General features: G+C 55.7%; 7 protein-coding genes across 7 annotated transcripts; 5 read left to right on the top strand and 2 right to left on the bottom strand.

Moving 5' to 3' along the window:
* Positions 1-3,332: 3,332 nt before the first annotated feature.
* Positions 3,333-5,674, top strand: B0T26DRAFT_631347 (uncharacterized protein; the record flags this gene model as incomplete). The annotated part of the gene is made up of 3 exons (XM_060436339.1): positions 3,333-3,828; positions 3,879-4,571; positions 4,626-5,674. The coding sequence occupies 3 exons, from the start codon at positions 3,333-3,335 to the stop codon at positions 5,672-5,674; spliced, it is 2,238 nt and encodes a 745-aa protein (XP_060301907.1).
* A 1,248-nt stretch (positions 5,675-6,922) lies between these two features.
* B0T26DRAFT_682642 (uncharacterized protein) lies at positions 6,923-7,643 on the bottom strand. Its single transcript, XM_060440755.1, has one exon. It carries the CDS (start codon positions 7,257-7,259, stop codon positions 6,987-6,989), a length of 273 nt encoding a protein of 90 aa, XP_060301906.1. The 5' UTR covers positions 7,260-7,643; the 3' UTR covers positions 6,923-6,986.
* A 735-nt stretch (positions 7,644-8,378) lies between these two features.
* Positions 8,379-10,686, top strand: B0T26DRAFT_758464 (high-affinity nicotinic acid transporter). Its single transcript, XM_060446363.1, has 4 exons — positions 8,379-8,901; positions 8,950-9,483; positions 9,546-9,967; positions 10,088-10,686. Exons 1-4 carry the CDS (start codon positions 8,729-8,731, stop codon positions 10,468-10,470), a joined length of 1,512 nt encoding a protein of 503 aa, XP_060301905.1. The 5' UTR covers positions 8,379-8,728; the 3' UTR covers positions 10,471-10,686.
* A 3,228-nt stretch (positions 10,687-13,914) lies between these two features.
* B0T26DRAFT_3715 (uncharacterized protein) lies at positions 13,915-15,873 on the top strand. Its single transcript, XM_060434679.1, has 2 exons — positions 13,915-14,906; positions 14,978-15,873. Exons 1-2 carry the CDS (start codon positions 14,033-14,035, stop codon positions 15,637-15,639), a joined length of 1,536 nt encoding a protein of 511 aa, XP_060301904.1. The 5' UTR covers positions 13,915-14,032; the 3' UTR covers positions 15,640-15,873.
* Positions 15,874-16,567: 694 nt separating this feature from the next.
* B0T26DRAFT_630983 (DNA-binding protein) lies at positions 16,568-17,487 on the top strand (the record flags this gene model as incomplete). Its single annotated transcript, XM_060436302.1, has 4 exons — positions 16,568-16,651; positions 16,717-16,742; positions 16,817-17,030; positions 17,098-17,487. The coding sequence occupies 4 exons, from the start codon at positions 16,568-16,570 to the stop codon at positions 17,485-17,487; spliced, it is 714 nt and encodes a 237-aa protein (XP_060301903.1).
* Positions 17,488-17,887: 400 nt separating this feature from the next.
* On the bottom strand, positions 17,888-20,417 carry B0T26DRAFT_669481 (uncharacterized protein; the record flags this gene model as incomplete). The annotated part of the gene is made up of 4 exons (XM_060439057.1): positions 17,888-18,026; positions 18,075-20,182; positions 20,266-20,333; positions 20,390-20,417. 4 exons carry the CDS (start codon positions 20,415-20,417, stop codon positions 17,888-17,890), a joined length of 2,343 nt encoding a protein of 780 aa, XP_060301902.1.
* Positions 20,418-21,337: 920 nt separating this feature from the next.
* Positions 21,338-22,949, top strand: B0T26DRAFT_3690 (iron sulfur cluster assembly protein 1, mitochondrial precursor). Its single transcript, XM_060434658.1, has 6 exons — positions 21,338-21,722; positions 21,812-21,891; positions 21,965-22,059; positions 22,298-22,388; positions 22,438-22,480; positions 22,633-22,949. Exons 1-6 carry the CDS (start codon positions 21,578-21,580, stop codon positions 22,734-22,736), a joined length of 558 nt encoding a protein of 185 aa, XP_060301901.1. The 5' UTR covers positions 21,338-21,577; the 3' UTR covers positions 22,737-22,949.
* The last annotated feature ends 1,975 nt before the right edge of the window (positions 22,950-24,924 follow it).

Genomic DNA, 24,924 nt, shown 5'->3' with positions numbered 1-24,924 from the left:
AATGGTTTCTGGTCGCGCGGGTGGGTGCCAGTCTCAGGTGTCAGTTCAAATGGCCGCGTGTTCAGATAGGTGCAACTCCAGCAACAACGAGACGGAGTCCTGGGCGTAGGCGTATTCCGTAAAGGACTTTGTCACAAACGTAACGCGCTTCATGTACGACGAAGGAAAGGCCCTTTACGAAAACGATCCGTCAGATTAACGACAAACTCCAGGCCTACAACAAGAAGAACAAGAACAGTCCAGTGGCGTCGGTCAATTTTACCGATTTCGATGACGTCCGGCACTGCATTACCATAAGCAACTCGCAGGTCGAGTTCTGCACTATCCAGGAGCTCACCCCAGTCAGCAAGGAAAATTTGGTCTTATGCCAATGGCGCCCTTCCGTCGCCTACAACCCCATCAGAATTTTACCATGGTGCTCCTCTGTTCGTCCGAGTCCCGGGACACCTCGAGTTGGTTGGGCAATAATCCCAAATGTCCTCCTCCTGTCGCCGACTCATCCCGCGCTGCGCTGCGCTCCAGCACCGGCTTTCTTAGTCCCGCCTTCTTCAGCTATCATTCGCTTTCGTACCGCATCCCGGCCCAGAGTAGACAGTACCATCAAATATATACCTTATTAGATACAATTCGGCATCATGCTATGGCTAGGAAATTCCCCTTGATAACATTTAGTCAGCCTCTCACCGACAGTCACATCAAGAGTGCTGAGCTCTTTCTTAAATGCATCTTCAGAAATTCGCAAGAAGATTAAGCCGACAAGAAGAAATACTTGGAGAAACGGACTCATTTTCGAACTTTGAGCTCCCGAACTCTCGCTGTCTCTGCAGTTCTCTTCCAGGGACGAGCTATCCTCGACCACGGAGGCGAAACTACTTGGGCACTTTCTGACGGAGCCTCGCGGGTAGCAAAACAATCGAGTTGGCCTAACGACCAGAGACTCAGCGCTCTCCCACAGAAGTATAAGCGCGACAATCTCGCCAGCCCTGGTGCTGTGGAGAAAAGCGATGTTCCGGCGGAGAATAGCAATAAAGGTAAAGTTTCATAGTATCCTTTTTTTTTTTGCAATGCTGACTAAGACTTAACCCGTCCCGAATCTTGCGACGAGACTGCTAGGGAGACGCTGGTTAAGAAACGGAAGCGGACCTTGCGAGAAGGAGACGATTCCGACTTGTCCGTCCGACCTCATCAAACATTAGTCGCTCCGTACAGGGCGGTTTAGGACGGCGAATCAGACGATTCTCAAGGCTCAACGCCAGTTGCTTCCTCTATGCGTCGTTTACTCCCTTCGCCGAATATCCTTCAGGATCCATGTCTTGGGGAGAGCCTCTGTCGTGCCATTGCGGCCAGCGAACATTGGCGGTCCCAATCGATTTCATCCTTGCATATTAACGTACCCAATCTACCTGGAGACGTCTCTCTGGAAATGAGGATTAGGTTTTATGAGGCGCTGGATCTAAGGAAATGCTCAACATTCGGGATGGACTCCCAAGACGGGGTTTTTATACCCGAACGAGATCATGCACTTACGATGTTTGGTTCGGGCCTTGGTGAAGCATTCAAGACCAGTCACCGCTGGAGAGACGAGGAAAGTAAGGAGGGAGTCACACCAAATGTGCCGTCATTCAGACCTGTAACTAAGGAAGTAGTGATGTTCGTTTGGAACTACATATTGGGTTTCAGGCAGGCTTGGGAATTATTTGACGGTGTTGTGGAACCTTGAATTATGCTCCCTAACAAATTCTTTAGATAATCAAAACAAACTGGCTCTTTTCTATCATGTTGTACGCATTTTTAGCCACCCGTCGAGAATATATACTGAATATTTCGCTGGAACTTGTCTGCTACCTTCAGCACCCTCTTCTGTCCACAAAGTGACTGGTCTCCCTAATACCCATTCAAAGCATGAAACAGGTGATTCGCATTCAACAGTACTCGTTGTGCTAACTAGAATTGCCATCGGATATGGGACTTTTTCCCACTCGCCTGTCAGAGCTGTCTCTCCCTGCGATCTTTTTCTTAGGACGCAGAAACCAGTGAATATTCCAACAGTTAACCTACAGGCATGAATAGATTGATCGCTAAGGAAGAGCGAACCAGCTTAAAGATGACTCGGAGTTATCAGACGTCGCGGGCTCTCTTTTAGGCTTTGTCGGTCAGCTTACGCCTTTAGTTGCATGTGTGCAATAAAAACCCTCGTCGACCCATCTCTGGCGGGGTATTACGACCATCGGAACCTCGGTTCTCGGACGCGGATCAACGCCGTGAGAGGATTGTCGGATAAAATGACCGGGATTTGTTAGGTAACGTTGGATGTGCCCGGGAGGGCCCGATGCGCAGGTGCGGGTGATATATGACAGAATCGATCGACTGTGCACGCTGTACGGAGTCCCGTCGGGCCTGGAATGGATGCATGGAGATTTACTGATTGCCGTCGTAAGGCGCTCGTCAACCGGAAGTTTGCCAGAGCAGCCGCATTGAAGAACAGAGTGCAGCACCGCCGCCTGATTTTGTGAAGGTCGTGTCACAAGGAATTGACTTTTAATCTTTGTTCAAGACTGTCTTAGCCGAAAAGAGCAGCTGACTGCGCCCTCAGCTGGTGCACCCAGCCAATAGAAGTCTCCAAATATCTCGCTAAGGCGGGCCGTCTCATTTTAACCAATCCGGTAAGCACTCTCCTTGTTAGCGTCTTGACTAAACAAGGCAAGAGAACGTCAGCCAAGGTGGAAAAATGCAGCGTTGGCCCAATCGCGCGCCCTTGTTTCCTGGCACAGCCATCGGAAACCCTCGTGTTGGCCTGTTCCTGTCGGGCGACTAACCCCGCGTTCTTCCCGACCCCCCTGGTCAGGATTTTCCTCCTGCCCTGAACCTGACAACACGATCATTCCTCCACTCCTGGTTTGCCCTGCTGAACAGTGGAGCGGCGCCCTGTTCTTCCCCAACCACCATCCATCGTCAATCACCGATCGATTTCGCTCGTTTCTCACCTTCGCCGCCATCGATCGTTTTACGGCGGCCCAGCACCACGACACATGGGCAGTTTGGACCGACAAGCTGTAATTGGCCCCCATCGTCGCTGGAAATTCGCTCGCTTGGTCCCGGACTCGGTCGCCGCCCGCCCGGTCAGGTTGGGCAGGAATCCTCGAGCGAATCGCGACAACACCTGGGTTACAACGGGACGGAAGGACATTTCGAGCGACCAACCCCAAGAACAGGTTCAGCGAACTCGAATGGAGCTCGTCAATTGAAGACGATCGATTCACAGTCTCCAAGCTCGCACCGGCGCCACATCACAGAGCTTGCGAGGAGCTTCCGACGAAAGCCCTCACGCCAAAATGCGTATTCCACCGAGCCCGCTCCTCGCCTTCGCGTCCCTCGTCGCCCTCGTACTCCCTGCCAGCGCCGAAAATGTGCTCCGGTCGAGCTCCCTGGCGGCGTGCCAGGCGAATTCCGGCTTCACGGCCAGCCTGTTCGATGTCATCTTCACGCCCAACAACAACACGGTCGCCATCAACATGATCGCGACGTCGTCTATCGAGGGCCACGTCATCTTCGACATCCGCATCTCTGCCTACGGCTACGAGTTCATGCACACTACAATGGATCCCTGCAAATCGAACCTCCCTGGGTTGTGTCCCATGACGGCCGGCGACATGTCGAACCCCTTCATCCTCCCCGTCACCCCGTCGGCAGCCAACTCGATCCCCGGCATCGCCTATTCCTTTCCCGACCTGGACGCCACAGTCAGAATCCTCGTCAACATGACGGATGGCGACCAGGCAGGGCAGAGCATCGCTTGCGTCGAGGCAAATATTTCCAACGGAAAGACAGGTATGTCCAGCCCCTGATTTCGCCGTGGCCCGCCGCTGACCTTATTTTAGTTGACCTTATTGGTGTGAAATGGGCCGCTGCAGCAGTAGCGGGCCTCGCCCTCATTGCCTCGGCCGTGGTGTCGGGGCTGGGCTTCTCTAATGCGGCTTCCCACGTGGCGGCCAACACGCTGTCCCTGTTTGGCTACTTCCAGGCCCAAGCCATGATCGGGCTCTGTGGCGTGCCTCTCCCACCCGTTGTAGCCTCGTGGACTCAGGACTTCCAGTGGAGCATGGGAATCATCAAGGTCGACTTCATCCAGGACATTTTGACATGGTATCAGCGCTCAACCGGCGGCACGCCCTCGACGATCCTCGACTCGATTCAAAACGTGTCGGTGCAGGTCGAGAAGGTGAAGCGCGCCTTGCCGATGCTCAAGCCCGGCCTCAGCCTCTTCCGCCGTGCCGCGGCGCTGTTGCCCAACCCGATAGTGACGCAGGTGACTACCCTCGCCAAGCGTGCCAACGTGCAGACCTTCTTTGGCAGCTACATCGTCTATGGGATCCAGAGAGTCGCTTTCCGCGCTGCAATCGAGTCTACGAACCTGTTCATGACGGGCCTGACTTTCTTCTACATCTTTGTGGTCCTGGCAGCCCTTTGTGTCTCCCTCTTCAAAGGCTTCTGCGAGCTTTCTGCAAAGCTTGGGTGGATCAAGAGCGACACCTTTGCTGACTTTCGAAACGGTTGGCTTACTGTGCTCAAGGGTAAGGCTTCCTCACAGGGACCCAGTGAGATTAGCTCGCGCTGACAGTGTACAGGGGTCCTCTTCCGAGTGACGCTTATTGGCTACCCGCAGATGGTGATCCTCTGCCTCTGGGAGTTCACACAGATAGATTCGCCCGCCGAAGTCGTCCTGGCCGTCTTCTTCTTCTTTGGAATGACGGGTGTCCTCGCCTTCAGCGCGTTCAAGGTCATGCGGCTGGCCCGCCGTTCAGTCGCTCTCCATCAGAACCCTGGCTACATCCTCTTCTCCGACCCGCAAGCCCTCAACAAGTGGGGGTTCTTGTACGTGCAGTTCCGCGCCTCGGCATATTACTTCATCATACCGATTCTTGGATATACGCTCGTCAAAGGCATGTTCATCGCCCTGGCCCAGGCCCACGGATCTGTCCAGGCGGTGGCCTTTATCATCATCGAGGTCGCGGCGCTTATTGCGGCCAGCGTTCTCCGTCCGTGGATGGACAAGAGCACGAACTCGTTCAATATCGCCATCTGCGCGATGAACTTTGTCAATGCCATCTTCCTGTTCGTCTTTACCGATGTCCTAGGCCTCCCGCCGTTGGTTATCGGCGTGGTTGGCGTTGTCCTGTGGATCGCGAACGCCGCTTTCTCGCTGATCCTGCTCCTCATGCTCATCGTCACGACGACCTTGGTTCTGTTCCACAACAACCCGGACACGCGCTACCAGTTCATGAACGATGACCGCACGTCGTTCATGAAGTCGCAGACCCACTTCCACACCAACCCGGAGCTCGACGCGCTAGGCGCCACGGCGCGCGCCTCGGGCAAGTGGCAGAAGCCGGCTCTCGACCTCGACGACGACGGCTCCAGCATGTCCGGCCCCGCCAACATGCCCCTGCCCGCGTCCGGCTCCAACTCGGCCAGGAATTCGTTGTATTCCAACTCGGACGCCCACGCAATCCGCCCCCAGTCCCATGGTGCCGCGGTCCGCCCACGCCCAAGCAGCACGTTCCGCGCGCCAAGCCCCTTCACTTCGTCCAGGGAGCCCAGCCCCTTTGCTGGGTCTTCGTCGTCTGGCGGCCACCAGTCGCAGACGCAGAGGGCTAATCACACGAGCGCGACGTAAGTCACGACCGCGTGATGCGAAGTTTTGTTGGATTTTGCTAACGGTGGTTTTTGACAGTCCTTGGCAAAGAGGAGCGGGCTACGATTAAAGTGCGAAACCCACTTTGTCACATGTGTTGTCACATGTGCTGTCACATGATCCAATTTTCCTTTTCTCTTTTCTCCCTTTTTTCATGTCATGTCCGTCACCGGGCATGATCTTCTTTCGTATATATTTTAACCTTTTTAATTATTTCCATTTCGAGTTGAATCTGGTTTTTGGGGCGAGATGACTGTCTTTTTGGGTACCATGGAGTTTATGGAGGGAGAAAACTTGCTGCATTTGATCATTGGTCTCATCCCGGGATTTTCGTTTCGAGTCGAATTACAATTTGGCATGGTGCCAGGGTGCCAGGGTTTTGGTTTTATGGACGTACACAGATGGGTGGATGGGCAGGCCTACGAGTTTCGATTTCCATGGTGGAATAACTAGTTTCCTCATTTTCCTGGCTCTTCGGTTTTGATGTCTTGTCAAATGTGGCTGAGAAGGGGTCGTTGGATCAGGGAAACCGTGTATGTCTAGATACAAGTTCGATATATCTACCTATCCCTGGGATGTTCGAATCCGTGACGAATGTTAGTGTGTCGCGCGTTTGTGATTGACTTGGGTCGGACGGAGCGGTGGAGGGGGTTTGGGACAAAGTAAAGCTGAGGCACAATCAACTGGTTTGATCCAGTCGATATCATTCAAATATTCGGCCTCTGAATTAATTCTGAGGACATCAAGGGTTGCGCTTCACTTACATGTCCACGGTTCCTCAAGGTCTCTCTGCGCTTGATCCGAGATGGATCTAAGAAGATCTGTTCGCCGCACATCTGCGGACTCATGTGGTCCGCGTAGTCTAGTTTATTTGTCAAAATTTCTTGGACCCTCGCCTCGATCTTGGTGTCTCGCTCGGTGTTCCCCGCACGGATGACGTCTCTCCTGAGACAGCTGTCATATCAAACACGTTGAAAAATGCAACACAAGAACAGACTTCTGTAGTAATTACAGCTCCGAGACATTGCTCGCCTGGATGGCCTGTGTTTTTTTGCAGTTCCTTGGGTTTGGGTATTGAGACTGGGGCCCAAGATGCCACTCGGCGCAGGGTGGGGTTGTGTTGCACCCGACGGCCGCTCGCTGCGAGACAGGACGGTCTTAGGTCCTTCCCTTTTGGGGGCTTTTCCAGTTCCACCTGGCCTCTGACAGTGACATGGTTCGGTGATAAGTCGATTTTTCTTCGTCTCCTTTCCTTTCACTTTTCTCTTTTCCTGGAATGGAAGTTTGTGATTGATTATCGAGTACGAATACCTACCCTCGCTATCGGGAATACAATAACCAGTACGACCAGCCCGCGAGCCGTGGTTTCCCGCACACTGTGATTGCCCCGCCTGTTGCAGTGTTGTTCGTGCAGCATCGCACCCCAGACCGTCCCGTCTCGGAGCCTTGGCCCGTCTGGGGAAGATCTCCCGCGGGCAAGGGTCTTGGCAAACATGGGCTGTAGCAAAGCTAAAAACTGCGCAACCGCCGTTGAGATCCGATCGGTGCGCCCCCCGCCCGCCGCCATCCACCCTCCTCTAACGGCAGCTAGCGACCTCACACACAATTCCGACGTGGCAGCTTACAAAATGTCAAATCTTGGAAATCCGAGCTGAGCTCCGCTGCGCGCAGAATAAATGACAGGGATGAATTGTTTACAACAGGGGGGGACAAGAAAAATAAAAATAAAACAAAGGAAAAATGACGAAAAGAAAAACTGCAGTGCTGGTATGGTAGTGCAGTTCACGTCTCGCCAGTGCGTTTCCTATCCACCTGACCGGGGTTTGGGCCTAGAACAAATGAACCACGCCTGGGTTGGTTAAAATACGGGGTACCTAAGGATTTCCAGCGCTGCACCGCATGAGAGCAACAGACAACAGACGGCTCGAACAGAATGCGGCCCGAAAACGAGAAAAAAAAAAAAACCTGCCAAAGTGACAGACAGGCTTTTTGGGGGTCCGGACTTTTTATTTAGATGTTCGCGCCCGTTCGGGAAGGTGTCACAAACAAGGCCCCAACCAGCCAGTCAGACAGAGGGATCACATTCTGTATGTTACCTCTCCGGCGAGCGTTATCGTGTTTTGACGCAACATTACCCGTCATCTCATTGGCTGCTTGGCGGCGGCTCATACATACCCGCTCAGTCGGCCAGGCTTACTTCTTAGACTGCCGGAGTTTAGGTATTACATGTTGTCCCTCTTATACATGCAACGGCTCGTGTTACTTTGCAGCAAGCCAAACTTTCTTATCTCGGCATGTGGCTACCTGACGACGGACTGGACTCGCTGGTTAATAACGGGAGACGAGACAAATCTGGACCCGGCGGTCAGTGTGGGTGAGGGAACACAGCGCGCCAGGGGCTGCTTGCCGACGTGTTAGTCTGTCAACGTCAGCCCTAGGGCAGAGAGCACAAGCCGAGGCAAAAAATAACCTAGTGTGCAGTGGTGCATCTACTACGGTAATTTCTGGCTCGGTAAGCTTCATTAGGTGCTGATGCGCACAGATTTGGGGGGACATCTGTCTCTGCTCGTGACACGGCACTCGTACTACTAGGCACAGTGCATCTACTGCAGACAGCACAAAAGCACAAGATGCTGGATCTGACTGCAGCACGTCTTACTTGCCTACCTACCCTGGCCCCCTGCGAGTGAATGATAGGACGGCTTTCGGGGTATCCTACGGATTGGGAAGGGCACGCTGCACGGTCCGTCCTCTGTCCTCGCATGGCCACTGCGTGCGTCTCTTGGCTCCTCCGATGCCATCGGATCGGGAGTTCTGGGGCTGTCGGTAGTTGGTCGTATTAGGGGCGCTCTTGGCTCCCCCACTGTCTCTCTCCATCTTTCGTCTTCCATACGCCACCCCCTCGGTCCTATCTTTTCTGCAGAAGTATATCTCGGTTGTTTTGCATTCTGCAATTTCCTTGACCTTGTTTTCAGTATCGCTCTGCAATTCAATAATTAACCTCACCGGGCACTGCCGCGGCACTCGGCCGTAGTAATGGGCGTGGACGAGAAAACGGCAGTGCCGCCGTCCAAGGGGGAGGAGACGTCGGCATCTGCTTCTCTCAATGCCCTCGATCCCGAGGTCCAAGGATGGGACGAGCTGGGGACAAGACGGCTACTAGCGAAGCTCGACTGGCACATCTTACCAATCATGTCAATCATTTACCTGTAGGTGAACGCAGCCTGCCGTTCGACCTAGACCTGACACAGGCGCAGACTCTGCTTCCTCGACCGCACAAACATTGGCAACGCGCGGCTCGACAACCTCGAGGCGGACCTGGGGCTGGGGGGGCTGCAGTACAACGACTGCCTGGCGATCCTGTTCCCCTTCTACATCGCGGCCGAGATCCCCAGCAACATGATGATGAAGCGGTTCCGGCCGTCGGTGTGGCTGACCTTCATCATGGTGTGCTGGTCGGCCGTCATGGTCGGGCAGGGCTTCGTCAAGAACTACGCCGGGCTCATGGCCACGCGCGTGCTGCTGGGCGCCTTCGAGGGCGGCCTGTTCCCCGGCGTCAACTACTACATCACCCAGTGGTACTGCCGCCACGAGTGCGGCTTCCGCATGGCCCTCTTCTTCTCCGCCGCCACCCTCGCCGGCGCCTTTGGCGGTATTCTCGCTCGCGGCATCGCAGAGATGGCCGGCGTCGGCGGCCTGCCCGCCTGGGCCTGGATCTTCATCCTCGAGGGCTTGTTGAGTATCCTCGTCTCGTTCAGCGCGTACTGGATCATCCACGACTACCCTGCGACGTAAGTTAGTTAGGGGGAAATCAGAGACTAAGAGTCACCGTGTTGACAATTGTGTGCCACAGCGCCAAGTTCCTGACCGAGGACGAGCGCGCCGAGGTGAAGCGGCGGCTGCGGGCGGACCACGGGCACCTGCTGGACGACTTCAACATGAAGTACGTGTGGCAGGTGCTGGGCGACTGGAAGGTGTACATCCACATGCTGATCTGCATGGCGGGCTTCTGCCCCATCTACTCGTTCTCGCTGTTCCTGCCGACCATCATCAAGAACATGGGCTACACGGCCAACAACGCCCAGCTGATGAGCGTGCCGCCCTACGTGTGCGCCTGCTTCTTCACGATCACCGCCAGCTGGTTCGCCGACCGCCTCCGCCAGCGCGGCGTCTTCCTGCTCGGCTTCCAGCTCGTCGCCGTCGCCGGCTTCGCCATGCTGGCTGCCACGGGCGATGCGTCGGTGCAGTATGCGGGGACGGTCCTGGCCGCGATTGGTAAGAGCCTTTTCCTCCACTACCTAATCAACCAATGTGATTTTTTTTTTGATTTTTTTGATTTTTTTTCCATTTATCGTGAAACCTGCTGACAGCGACCGGGGGGGGGGCGGGGGGCAGGCATCTTCCCGCAGATCCCGCTAGGGCTGGCATGGAACAGCGGCAACACGGGCGGCAGCTCGCTGAAGCGGGCGACGGCCATCGCGATGCAGGTCATGGGCGGCAACTGCGGCGGCATCGTGGCGTCGTACGTGTACCTATCGCGCGACGGCCCGCGCTACGTCCGCGGCCACAGCATCCTGATCGGCTTTGTTAGTATGGCCTTCGTGCTGACCCTCGCCATGACCGCCTGGTGCCGCCGCGAGAACGCCCGCCGCGACGCGAGTCCTGGATTCGGCGGCGCCGCGGCGCTTGCTGCGGGCCCGCTGGGGCTGACGGACGAGCAGAAGCTGCTCGAGCGCGATCGCGCCGACCGTGTGCCCTGGTTTAGGTATACCGTGTGAGGGAGGACTCGGGGTGGACGATGCTCGCACGGGAGCTGCTGGTTGGGTGGTGTGGCCGTGGTTGGTTGTTGAGCAAAGAATTGTGGGTATACAGATCATGTCGGTACACTGCTGCTACCGCGCATAAAAGTTGGTAATAGACCTAATTCGCTGCAGGATACAAACTCAAAGAAGCTGAGTATGGCGAATCTAGTATTTAAAGAAGATATTTCAGGCTGTACGCCGATTCAGAACTGAAATCAACTAATTAACTATTCGTAATTATTTGCCGCAATGGTCACAGTTAAGGAAACCAAATTGTTTGCCTGTTTCACTTCTATTTATTAGAATTTATCACTCATGTAGGTCCAAAGGCCTCCCTAGACATGTAAGATGCGCTTGAATTTAAGACCTCGGGTATTTGTGAGTGCCTGTCAGAGCAGGCAGAAAAGTGGATTCGGTCAAGGCGGAAACATGAGGGCATTTGCGGCCCGTTGGTCGTACATGTTATACAGATCCTTCCGGAATGCACGGATTGGGGGTATCACAGTCTCGTAATCGAAAGAGTCCACCTTTGATGCTGGCTCTTTGCTTGCTTCTCGCCTGTCTCAGACAACCCGTTCGACTTGCTCAGTCGAGGCTGCTTTGTGATCACTCTATTCTTGCTAATTACTTGAGAAATGTGTAGTACTTCCCCATAGTAAAGCTAAGCACAAAGCATGTAAAGTGACTAGCTTCGATTGCCGCTGGGGCTGCTTGAGATGCACACCATGGCCCACGTTGTCTGCGCGGCCATCATGTTTGTTTTTTGGGCGTAGAAGCCGCTCGACGTACGAAGCCCCGAACTGGTCTTCGACGCGTCCTAGCTCGACACGCTGTCCGTCATGGGGCAAAAGTCGTTCTACGCACACCAGAGCCTGCGTATGGAGAGCCTTGGTTGACCTGATTCAGTGACTCTGTCGTCGCAGTTAGAGGTTCATTGGCTGTACGTGCCACTTGGGATAGCGCTAAAGTTGTTTTGCCTGGATTCCAACGGTGCAGCGGTGCAGTCGGGGCTCAAGTGGAGCTTTGAGCTGCTGCTAACTAGCCGAGCAGGACTAGGAGGAGGAGCTAAGACTACGGCTTCTCGGCGCTGGCAGAAGAGAGATGGGAGCGGGTGGCCGAGGAGCTGGAAGGCATGCACGAGCCGGTCGAGGAGCCGTCTAAGGACGTGGCGAGCTTGCTGGGGTCCAAAAACGCAGATAGTGCGGGCAAGCGGCCCTTTACGCCGCTGCGGCTGTCGACCGGCTCCGGGGCCCTGGGGCCCTCCAAAGTCTTCGATGACGTGTACATGCCATTACTGGCCGTATTCATGTCCATGGCTGCCGCCCCGGCGCTGAAGCTCACGCGTCTGAGCCCGGCCGAGAGAAAGAAGCTCGCCTGGAACTTCAACTACTACACCCTCGCATTTGGGGGCTGCTAGCCATGGTGCTGTACCTGGTAGCCAGGGCCTTCCTCGTCGTCGAGTCTTTCCTCAGCCTCCGGCGCGTCCCCATTGGCGTTTACTGGTCGCCAGCGTGGCTGCAAATGATTCCCCATTTATAGGGGTTTCACTGGAACAATGAAGGATAAGTATTATCGGCATTTTCAGACCTTATAGTAATCGAGTGCCTGGAAGTTCATTAGCAGGGTAATTTAAAAAAATGAGAAATGCTATAACAGTTGATTCGCGACTCACCTGATGGTTTTCTCCGAGTGAGGTAATAGCAACTAGGTTTCTGATATAGAATTCTGATGTCAGATTTGCCAAGAAAACGTGTCGACGCCCGTTCCTCACACTTTGTGGTTCAGGTTGTTTACGGAGCCACGTCTAGTTAGAAACAGCCCGTCTTGGCTCTTCTAGGCATACAGAAACTGGGAAGCGACCTGGGGCTGGCTGAGTCGGGCTGACATGGAAGTGATAACCGACGTGACCCACAGGCCGGCCCAGGCACACGCATCTGGTTTGGCGGGGTTCCGCATGCTAAAAGACTCCCCAACTCTGGCCTGAAACCTTGTCACCCCATCAATCTCGAGATGCGCTTGCCCGTCGCTTGCCACAAGTCATTTTATTCCACGCATCGAGACTAATCAATTCCACTGCTCGGCATCGCGTCCCTGGCTGCCATGCAGACGGCAATGCAAATCTACGGGCAACTGATGCAGAGGCGCAGTCAGCACTCTTTGCGGTTACATTTCACGATTACTTATCGTATTCTCCAGGCTGCTGACACTCAACACCTGACAGCTGGCAACCCACCCGCGTACCCGTCTGTATCGCGTATTGCTTTGACCGGCGCAATGGTACGCTAAGGCTAACAAGTCCGACGGGGATCCCATTCCATTCCACCACACCACCAACCTGCAGCACACTTGTTTCAGGCCGTGCTTTTCGTTTTCTGGAAACAACCCCCTTCCCAGTCAGCAGCATCCCACCCGGTTTTCGTCGTCTGATGGATTAGCCTTTTTGTGTTCAACGCTCCGCCCAGCTTCGAGTTTTCCATGGAACAGACACAAGCCCCATGTTCCGATGAATCCGGAATCCAGGAAGCTGCACACTTTGGGATGGATCGATCGCCTGAATGCCTACCCATCCACGTTTTTGGGGGAGCTAGCTAACAGGCCTCTCCCACCCTCCTCTCTCCAGCTGTTGGCTACAAATCAGCACAAACCTGCATGGCTTGCAGCTGCCATCTGGCCCAGCTCGCTAGAGGCAACCATTTGCAGCAGTCCATGCCAAATATTGACAGTAGCTCGCAGAGATGGCATTTCCCATTGACGGCCCCGGCCAGCGCGCAGAGTGCAAAACATTCCGTGCACCAACGTCACTTCCGCACCTCGTTCCTGCAGCTGGGCTTCTCATCTCGTCGGCCCCGAGTGTCTGTTCTGGGCTTAGACGCAGCCCCCGTGCCCTGGCCCTCGCAGGCGTGTGCCTGTTTAATCTTAAGTGCAGGTCTGTGCGACGCGCAGCTGGGTGGGCTGCCCTACCCAGCCCACCACTGGGGTTACATGCCGAGACGGCGGGGGTTAGTCATGGTGGTGCATTCGAGCTTCCCGCCCTGGAAATGCTACGAGCAGCCTGCGAGCCTGCGAGGTGCCTGGCGCTTGGCCCTCCTGGGGCGGTCACTGTCATCACACCCTACCGCCCCCAGATGGCAGAGGGAAGAGGGCGAGGCCTGAGGCGAGGGGAGGAGCTCGGAAACAGAGCAGCAGCACCAGACCCTGGTCTGGTGGCATCTCCCTTCAATATTTTCTGCCTGCTCCGCCTACCTCCAGTTACACAGCCCTCGCACTTACTTGCACTCTCTTGCTCTTTTCCCCTTTACTAAACCCTCACCTTCGTTTTGTGCTGCTGTCCATCGTTTTGCTCTAGTTTGTGTGTCTTCGTTGTGGAGTCTCTTGCTTTGTTTTCTTCGACGGCCTCCATATTTCAGCAACGACTACGGTTACCTCCCTCACTTGTATGAAGATATGGTTTCGCTGGGTTGATCCCAGACACGGCGCAGTGGTGGTGTCATGGTAGATCCTGTTCAAACAACAAGAGAGGGAACTTGACATCCTCAAGATGCATCTAGGATTTCCAAGTCGGCTTTTGGTCGAGAGGGGGTGGCCTGGATCATTTAATCCATGTGACATACCAAATCCCTATTGCCCTAGCAAACCTAAGAACCCGTTCGGCGGCGGCGGCGGATGGGAGAAAACGTCTTCCTCTACTCTTACAACTACGTCACAGAAGCCCACGCCAACTCTGGAGCCCACGAAGCCCGTTCCAGCTCAACCAACAACACCGGTCCAGCCAGAGCACACAGCCGACTCCGCTCCCGCCCCGGCCTCTCCAAATCCTGTACCGGCGCCAGCCGCAACATCACCAGCCACGGGAGGGTCGCCAAATGATCCTGGCGCGTCCACACCACAGGGGCAGCCAGATCAACCCAACCCCAACGCTGCAGAGACGCCAGCCAGCGGAGCCAGCCCGGGACCTGATAGCCCGAAGGCGGACGCTCCCGAGAGTACCAACAAGGCCCAAACCCCAGGTTCGAATGGCGTTGCCGGATCCTCGCCATCGCCATCGACAAGCCCCGAGGGCGGGCCCAAACCAGCCGAGACTAATGACGGCAGCACAGGCCAGTCTGCCGGCTCGCCACCCGGGCCAGCCGCAGCCCAGTCTGGCCCTTCGTCGGGTTACAACCCCCAGGCCTCGACTGGGCCTGGGATTGGAGGAACAGGCGGATCAAGCACCAGCTCCACGAGCGGCAACACAGACACGGGAGTGGGGACGGGAGTCGCGAACGGGGCCGGAAGGGGAACAGGTACGGGCACAGGCACAGGAACAGGAGGCACAGGCACGGGGTCAAGCACTGGCACTGGCGCTCGTCAGTTTTCACTTGCTGAATCTTCCAACTCAGGTCTACCGCCGGGCGCCATCGCCGGTATTGTCGGTACGTATGCCGAAACAGGCGTCTTTCTGGTATTTTTGCATCTCTACCGGACCAAGCTAACTGTTCTGTAGTGGGCGTCCTTGCGCTTATAAGCCTTGCAGCCCTATTATTTCTGTTTCGAAGATCGGCCCTTGTCCACCGGCTGTTCAGAGGCCCCCCTCCACCTTACTCATCCGCGGGAGCTGACGGCATGGGCAACAATTTGCTGGGCGCGGAAACTGCGGCGGGAGCTGGCGCCGCTGCGGCGGCGGCGGCGGCGGCGGTGGCTGCGGCAGGGTCCCGCGCACAGCCGCCCATGCGAGAGGCAGGCCCCGCCCCCGGACTCCTTGTGCCTGGTGCAGCGGGGGCACGGCCGGACCAGACGAACCGCATATCGTCGCCATCCCCGGCAAGCCCGCCGACCAGTCCGGGGCCCGTATCTCCGCTATCGTCGACGGGCTTCTTGGCGGCCGGGGCGACGTACTCGTCGCGTCCCGACTCGCTGGTCCCGCCGGGCGGTGCCCGTCTCAACCGCCCCCCGAGCGGCGGCAGTCTCGGCAGTCTCGGCAGCCTCAGCTCTAGCGGTACTGTATTCCCGCCCGGTGGCCTCGCGGCGTTCCCCATGCCGCCGTCAGTCACATCGTCTCCCGTTAGCCGTACCGCGTCCACGTCGCCGCCGTTTATAGACTTTCACGAGTCGAGCGAGACGGTGGTGCGCATTCCCAATCCCCGGAGATCTGGTGCGTGGGGGTGATTCACCGCCGCTCTTTTGGAGAGGATGCCTTATTCTCGCCCTCCTTATTCCTTCCTTGATTGCTTCAGCACTTGCATGCATAGCGCGCGAATACAGCTCATTACGCGCAACGGAAAACAAACACACGCTACGCTACGATTCGCACACACTCTCATTGCTTTTATCTCTCTATAGTTGATGACAGTGGGGCGGAATCACGACGAATTGATGTAATCTTACGCCTTTCCCACGCAACAACTCTACGAACACTACACTTTATTCTTGCTGTCGGGAGCTAGTTGGCGCAGACAACCTGACCTATTTACGGGGAGAACCCCTTCTCACGGAAACCAATATTTATTGTCTATTAGATGAGCAGGCTATAGTATGTATATATGTGTATTGACTGTCTTGACCTGAGAGTTGCACTGGTCCGAGTTTTTTGATGTTTTTGTGGTGATTTGGTGGCACACTCAACCGCTGCAGCCCTATGCCGTGGCTCCGACACTCGGATGGCTGGCTACCCTGTCTGACGGCACTTGGGCTGCGCCGGTGTGAAGCCGTTGCGCGCTGCGCCGTGCCACAAGCGCTGGGCTGACGATGAGACGGGAGCCGGCCATGTGTCAGCATCCCCTTTTGTGGAGCCTCTGTGCCCCTTTTTTGGGGTGGACGGGTAAACGTCGGCAAACCATTAGTGCTGGAAACCCCTGACAACCGAGCGACACCTCAGTCTGCCCCGCGGCTGCAGCGCATTGGCGCAACTCCAAGGTAAACAAAAAATTGCCCGCATCATCGCCGGTTTTGCTGTCGCCGACCACGAAGAAACGAGCAGATCTCACCACAGCGCAACGACAACAGCGCAACGACATTCAGTTCTCGAAGTACGCCCCGACGTCTTCAGAAAGCGCATTCAATTCTTAGCCGAGCACTCAGCGCAGCGGCCGACACAATGGCGTCCGCACCGCCCGACAAGGACAAGTCCAAAGTGCACAAGCTGTCGCTCAAGGGCAGCGCCAAGCTTGTCGCCGAGTTTGTGAGCACCACTGCCTCCAAAAACTCCAACCATACAGTCGGCTAACCACGCTTTCCACCATCTAGTTCCAATACTCGATCCACACGATCCTGTACGTCTCCCCTACTCCCACCACACACACACACACTCACACACACTCCCCATACTAACCTCCGACACCCACAGCTTCCAGCGCGGCGTGTACCCGGCCGAGGACTTCTCGGCGGTTAAAAAGTACGGGCTCAACATGCTGGTGTCGTCAGACGACCAGGTGCGGGCGTACATCAAGAAGATCATGGGGCAGCTGGACCGGTGGATGGTGGGCGGCAAGATCTCCAAGCTGGTGATTGTCATCACCAACAAGGACACGGGTGAGCCGGTCGAGCGGTGGCAGTTTGACGTGCGTTTTCCCTCCCATCTCCATCCCACCCTCCCAGCCAGATTTACCGACGCGAACGTAAATATAGGTCCAAATCTTCGCCAAGCCATCCAAATCGTCCCGCTCCAAGCAACCGACACCCAAACCCTCCCCCAACCCCCAAGCCGACAGCGAAAACGCCGAGCCAAGCCCAACCACACCAACATCCCCGCCCGCCGAGAAGACGGAATCCGAGATCCAGGCCGAGATCGCCGCCATTTTCCGACAAATCACTGCCTCGGTGACGTTCCTGCCGCAGCTGGCAGGCGACTGCACGTTCAACGTGCTGGTGTACGCGGACGCGGACAGCGACGTGCCGGTGGAGTGGGGGGACAGCGACGCCAAGGAGATTGTGGACGGAGAGCGGGTGCAGCTGCGAGGGTTCAGCACGGCGAGCCACCGCGTCGACACGCTGGTCAGTTACCGGCTGCAGGACTGAAGTTTACAGGCACCATGGTGATGGTAGTGGGTCGTGTGTGTGTGTGTGTGTGCGTGCGTGTGCGTACGTGTACTGTGGCGTAAATGGGATGGGGTGGGTGGACTGGACCGACTAAACTGGAAGGGGCCAATGGAGTTATGCGGCGTTGCTGGGATCGGCATTGAGGTGCTTTCTTTCACTATATATTTATTCTGTTTGTTGTGTCTCCACTGCATAGCGACCCTAAGACTGAGCCTGTGTTGCCCTGCACACGGCACCAAACCTGGCCGCAGCAAACGTCTACTAGTGAACAACCACCTCCGCAAATGAGTAGGCCGTCTGGAATCAGGCCCGTTTATCCACATTTATTTTCCTTTTAATTATACAGACATGCCACGCATTGACATTTATAACCGCTTCCTTACACGCGCTTAAAGAAGAACATGTAGGCAAACTTCTTCATCTCCTCCACGTCCACCACCTTGACCACCTTCTCGTCGTTGAAGAGCACCCACGAAGTCTCGTCACCGAGCTTCTTGCGGATGAACGCCACGTAGTGTCTGGAACTGTTAGCGCTTGTGCTGAAAGGGATGGAAGTGTTTGCTTACCCCGCATGGATGCTTGTTCCCTTGTGGCACACAATCGACTGTAGCTGGAACGTGGCGGGGAGGCTGCTGCTGCCGGCCAACGTGCCACTTGCCGCGGGCTCGCTCGCGTTGGGCTCCTCTGACGCATCTCCCTGGTCATCAAGGTGGCTGAACAGCCAATCTATCGCCCTCTCGACATCGCCACCAGTCTCACCCAGGGCCTTTACTGCGCGCGGGCCAACAAAGCCCATCGACTCGAGTGTCGCCAGCTTCTCGGGGTCAGCCGCCGCGCCTCCCTTGCCGACGGCACCTCCAAGGTCGAGGGGAACGTCGATATCAGGGTCGTCCATGTGCGCAAACAGCCACTCCATCGCCGCATTACCGTCGCTGTTGCCTGTAGCGTGCAGGGCCTTGTCGCAGCGCACCCTCGGGAACCCCATGCCCTCGAGCATCGTGAGCGACTCGGCATGTGGGACAAACGCTGGCGCGCCACCCGCAGCTGCCGAATCCTCCGGTAGCGTTTCCTCGCCCGGCTGCAGGCCTGGCGAGAGGTAGTCGTCCAGACTAAAAGGCCCGTCGCCCGCAATCACGGGTACGTCAACTTTGACGGGGACCCAGTTGATGATGGCCATTTTGCGCGCGTTGACAACGAGAACTTCGGGGAAGGTCTTGAAGAGCTGGCGCTTCGTGAACCCGTCCTTGCTCCCGCACGATGGGCACGTCAGCTCAACCACCTCCGAGGTGGTCAGGTTGTCGATGCATTGCTTCAGAGTGACGGGCTTGTACTTGGGCTCCTCGCCTTCCTCGGCTGGCAACTTCTCAAGCGGCACGTCGATGAAGATGCTGTCCTGCTCGTCGTTGCTGTAACGGACCTTCTTGCAGTTCAGGCACTGCAGACGCTGCTCCATGACGAAGCGCATGGATTGCGTGGGGTCCTCGCGCCCGGCCGTGTGTTTGGACCGCGTGATCAGCTTGATGAGGTGCTGTAGAAGCTCAAAAGCGTCCTGCTGGCGCATGGTCGAAAACTCGGCGTGGCCGCGCCCGACGAGATGTTTTAGCATGGCCGGCGCAAGGCCTTTTTGGTGCGGGAGCTCGGGCGAGTGTTCCGAGGCAACCACGTCCGAGTCTGGCTTCGAGTATCTGCCCGAAAGGAGTCCGTCGCCAATCTTCTGGAGCTGTGTCTCCAAGTCTTGCGCGGGATCCGACAAATCTAGGGCCGATTCAAGAGCACCGGAATATCTTTTCTGGAACGAAGGCAGGTCGTAGAGGCACTGCAGGATACTGGCGAGATAGCAGCTATTTCCGAGGTTTTTCAAGCCCGTCAGGCCGGGTCCGTATAATGGATTCAGCTCCTTCCCGTCCTCGGTTGTCATTGAGAACTCCCACCGCAGATTCTGCTCGATCTGCATCTCCGTCAGGCTCTTCTCCGTCTTCTGCCGTTCAGACAAGATGATTCCCCAGTTGGCCAGGTGCGCGCCGAGGTTCTCGTCGACCCGCTCCTCGTCGCAGTTGTAGCAGTACACGTCGGCCGTGCCCTCTGGCGTAATGGACCCGAGCTTGACGGCGACGCCGTGTGTCGTCTCGTTTTTGTGGGCTAACGCGTGAGAATTGCCGCCGACACCCCCAAACTGCGCCCGCCCGCAGCCCAGGTTTCCGCACTCTAGACACAGCCACAAGTTCTCTTTGAGATCACACTTGGAGCAGTGGCCAAGGTCCTGCGACTCGATCTTCTGGGGCGGGCCCTGCTGCATGAGGAGAATGTGCTCGCAGCTGGTCATCTCCTGCTCCCAGGCCTTGACCTCCTCTTTCTTGGAGAACGTGTTCGCACTCATGATCCCCTCAACCACCGGAGCGAGGGCGGGGCCCAACTTGTCTAGGTCTTGGATCCCACACTCGAGGCACTTGACAGCTAGCGCCGTGTCGTAGCGGTCGGCCTCGGTCTCGGCAGCAATGGCAAGCTTCGACATCTTCGGCGGGGGCTCATCGCGAACGACGGCCTTGCGGGTTCGGCGGATGTTGAGGACGAGGGGGTGGTTCCGGGTGATGCTGTGAAGCTTCGCGTGGTTTCGATCGCCGACGCAGCCTCCGTTGAAGCATTTCAGACAGACATCCAGACCGGCGGGGTCATCCTTGCAGAAAAGTTGCGTTAGAGGCAGTGTTTCCCCGGAATGGAAGGAGCGAGGGCCAAAAAGGCAGACGAGAGCAGCCTTACGATAGAGTCGAAGCACTGGGTGCAGTCCTCGCGGTATACCGAGTCCGTCGGCGTCGGCTTGGAGAGGTCTGGAGAGGTCAGCTGGCAACCCAGTCCAGTCCAGGGATGCTGCTCAGGAACGCACTGGCTGCGGCAACGTGTGGGCACGCCATGGTGTGTTTTTGCGGGGGATTTGTCTTGTTTCGGAGAGGAGATCTGTGTTGATAGTTATGAACAAAAAGGGCCTCGATATCGTTCAGTGTAAGCACAAAGCTTTGCGAATGGCGGTTGTTGGCGAAGCTCCGCGAGGCTGTTGGCGTTGCTTTGGATGGAAGCTTGGATGGGTCCAGGCAGCGAGGGGCACACACGCCAACCCCGCCATGTCTGGAGGCGAGAGGTGGGGCTCAGCTCAAGCTGTGGGGCCCGAATCCACAGCCCTAGCAGACGTTATCACCTGTTGGCGCATGCTGCTGCAGGAAATAATAGGGTTCGATACATGTACGTGTGCAAGCTGGTCAAGCTCCCAGGTGTTCCACAATTCCGCCTCAATCAGCACGCGTCAAGCAAAGCTGAATCCGTAGCACCTGCGTTTCCCCGGATTCTCATGCGTTGCAGAGACATTGCCATAGCTGCTGAACAACTGGCCTTTCTCGGTGTATGAGGCAACGGGTCGAGGTAAACGTCTGCAGTTCCTATCATTTGCAGCCCGTAATTTGCTCATTCTAGAGAATACATATTACGTACATATTGCATATATTCTGGACCCGAGCAAGTCCAACTTTCTGGCCAGCTGCTACGTCATTTGCATCCAGAGTCGATTTGCCGTTATCCAAATTTTTGCGTTGAGTCTTCCCAAGGAACCTAATAATCTATTTACCATGTATGAGGAGAAATGATTTTGTGTGACTCCCTGGCTCTGGGCACAAGAATCTGATAAGGATGCAGATCGCTCGGTCTCCGTATCAGATCATCTTATCTCCGCAGGTTTGTGGGGCCCAGCCTTGAGCTCCGCAGAAGCCGACGTCGGCAGGACCACGGCTGATTCCGATAGGCGCGTCACCAAGCCGCACTAACAGAATACGCTGCTTTCCCGCCAAAAGCATGTTAAGAGAAGCTTGGGCCACCACAGAGTGAGAATTCGCCGCTTCGGTCATCACTGAGTTGGAAGTCCCGCGTCCAAGGAACTTTTGGCAAACGTCCTCTTCCCGATTCCTCAAACGACCACATCTAATTCGACCTGCACCACCCCATCGATTGCGCTCTACACAACCACTCGACCCAACGAAAGATTACAACCCGACTTCGATAATCCCAATCGCCAACAGACAGCATCATGCTTTCGAGATCAGTTCGGGCCGTCTCGGCTGGAAGAATCCTGGCTTCGGCGCTGCGACCCGTCGCTGTTCCCGCCTTCCGCCAGCTCGCGCCAGCAGCGCCTGTCGCGACCCGCCGCTTCTACCATGAGAAGGTTCTCGACCGTGAGTCGCCGCTCTGCTTGTCCGCGGGCTTTGCCGCCGTCGTCGCATTTTGGTGTCTGGAGACGGATTCTAACTCGAGCGCACCGCAGACTACTCGCGCCCCCGCAACGTCGGGACGCTCGACAAGACGGATTCCTCGGTGGGAGAAGGCCTCGTAGGCGCGCCAGCAGTATGTCTCCCTTCGCGATGCAGTCATATGGAATATTTTTGTTCGGCGCCGCTGACGTTTGGCTTGTGTCTAGTGCGGTGACGTTATGCGGCTCCACATCAAGGTCGACCCCGAGACCCAGATCATCAGCGACGTCAAGTTCAAGACCTTCGGATGCGGTTCAGCAATGTAAGCAACTGTTCTTCGGTTCTCCAGCAGAGCTTTGGGTTGGGAGCGACAGGCACGATTGCGGGACGGGACGAAATGGGTGTGAAGAAGTCAATGCGGCGGCCGTGTTCATGTATCAGCCGTCGCCAGGTTCTGTCGCTGCGCCGGCCCAGAGCTTGTCTGATATCGACCTGTCCCTGCTGCTCTCGCCTGTTTGGTTCTGGGCTTCTTTACCGTGCGCTTGCTAACCCGGCCACAGAGCGTCATCGAGCTATCTGACCGAGCTTGTCCGAGGCATGACTCTTGACGAGGCGTCGAAAGTACAGAATACAGAGATTGCGAGGGAGCTGGTATGCCACACTGCCATGGACTCTTTGGGCGCTGCTAACCATTTTACAGTGCTTGCCGCCCGTTAAGCTGCACTGCAGCATGCTTGCCGAAGGTATGCAACCACCCCCATGTCCTCATCATTAGTGCGGAGCCCTCTCGACGAGCCCTCAAGCCCTCTCGACGGACCTCCGAGCCCGTTGCTATGCACATGAGCGCTCAGGCGCCAGTGCTTCCTCGTGGGTGACCATTGCTGACTCCCTGCAGACGCCATCAAGTCCGCCATCAACAACTACTACAAGAAAAACCCCCAGGCAAAGACAACGAACCTCGGGGGCACTGAGGCTAGCTTCGAAGCCGTGGCTGCGTGAAGTTGAAGTTATGCTGTTAGGGATGTACGTGACAAAAGTCTTTTAGTTTCGACGGGTTCATTTTGGGTGCTTTCATAGGGGACGAGAGAAGCCAGCGGGTGTTAGCTCGGCTTCGGATCTCGCATCAGATTGTCATTGCTTGCCACTTTCCACGGCGTATGGGATGGAGTTTCTGGATTGACAATTCCCACACACCAGTTTTGACTTGCTGGTTTCGGTTCCTCCTGGAACAAAAGTCACCTGCTTGTTTGTACGTATAGTGTGATACGAATTTTCATCGAATTCAGCATATCAAGTGCAGTGCAGTGCGGAATGCAATGTGATGTTCGCCTCAGGTTTCCGCCGTGTGTGATGTGGCCACTTCAGTGCGAGGAAATGATATGGATAAAAATTTGGCTTTGAGTTAGGTACGGAGGTGGTGGGCTGTTAAACTCGTGTCAGAGCTTCCATAAACACGCTATGTTGCTTCGGGGAGGAGAACCCAAAGGCCAAACAGCCAGAGCGTACATAGTATATCTGAAGCGTGTGGGGTGGGCAGTGGGCAGTTCCCGAGGTCTCCACTGCCCGCAAACGGGCGTTGGCCTTTGCGCCTTCCTTCCTAGACCAGCTCAACAGTTGAGAGGTGTGGCTGTGCTACGCCATTCTCTTACGATGATCAAAATGATCTGAATCTGATGATGGATGTCTGAAGCTACCGGTCAGCATCTACTTGGTAATGATGCTCCCCTGACTGTCGAGTGTACATTTAATTCGTTAAAGAGGTTCACACGGGGGAAAGGGAATTGAAGCCCTAATCCTGTATACTCGTCAGGGTTACAAAACCACCCTGACTGCGGGGAAAGCTCCATCGGGAAAAGCCACATTGTTCCGCTCCTTCATTTTTCAACGACACCCGTCCTTGCTCCAATAGTCTAATCGCCGAATGTTTGCTAGTGGTGACACGTTGAGATGTGAAAAGGCTTGTTGTCTTCTGGTGCGTCATATAGGTTTCTCAAAGGGAGACGGCAGCTGTTGGGGCCCTCGGTAGAATCTAAGAGGCCTGTCCTTCTCTTAGACAAGGCTGCCTGCCTTTGAGAAGGCCTTGCTTGGCTGGACTATTTCTCGTGATCCTTACTCTTCTGGGGCGCCAAGTCGACAAGCATTTAGGTGCTGTACTGTAACCAGGGTCCATCGCACAATCCTGCAAGGGTGCAAGTAGAGAAAGAAGCGTGTGTTTTCACCTTTGGACGCGCGCTCGCTGTCTTTCTGGGTGAATGCTGTGATGTGACAGGCGCAGACACCTGACAGGCGCAGACACCTGAACTTAGGTTCCTTAGGTTGGTTTCTTAGACCTGCATATGGTTCTGGCTGGAGTCAAGGGCTGCATAAGTGGGGTTGTTCCCGTCGACACTATCGTATGCAGAACCGAACCACGCCGTTTGCTTGCTTGTCTCGCTCCTTGTGCTGTCTCGCTCCTTGTGCGTGACTTGCCTGAAAATCAAACACAAGGAAGCTATGCCTTGCCAAGGCCCCGCCGGCAATCACAAAGGCCTACGTTGGATTTCAACCTTTGGCAGATTTTTGAACTGTAGCTCGTGGTGTTGCACTGTAGGCTGTCATGAGGGAGGATCTTTATCACCTGGGAGGTTCTAGATTCTCGATACATGTGGTTTTGGCTGGTGTAGGGTACACGCGTAAAGACCGCACTCGACACTGCTACCCAGCCACAGCAAGCAGAGGCGATCTGACACCGGGACATCCTTCAGTGTGCTTATGACTCACGGCATTAAAGAGCTTTCACAGGTGCCATAGGGGCGGGCTGTTCTCGTAAATACATGTTTACGAGCCACCGCTTTGAAAATCTTCGACAGCAGCCTGGTTACACCTATTCGTATGCTGATTGAAACATTCTGCCTACCCAAGTATTGGTAACTATGTAATTCTTAAAGCTTGGTTGTTTGTACTCGGTAGAAGACTCCCTCGGGGTTCCTGGGAATTGACTGAGCTCTTGTATTTCTTTTCACCGGGGAAGGCATGGAGATCTCTCTAGACAAAGGTCATCCAGGTGCCTTGTGTGCAGTGCTAATTACGTAGGGTATGTAATATTTCAGCGCCTATCTCACAATACGTGTCTAAGTTCTTGCCCTGCGGGTAACTCAGACAGCCTCCCGCGTCTTTGGATCGTAGCTGCCCTGTCCAGTTTGCAACA

The sequence above is a fragment of the Lasiosphaeria miniovina genome, assembly GCF_030549165.1.
Source record: "Lasiosphaeria miniovina strain SMH2392-1A chromosome Unknown B0T26scaffold_1, whole genome shotgun sequence".
NCBI lineage: Eukaryota > Fungi > Ascomycota > Sordariomycetes > Sordariales > Lasiosphaeriaceae > Lasiosphaeria > Lasiosphaeria miniovina.
This window is presented reverse-complemented; position numbering and strand designations above follow the sequence as displayed.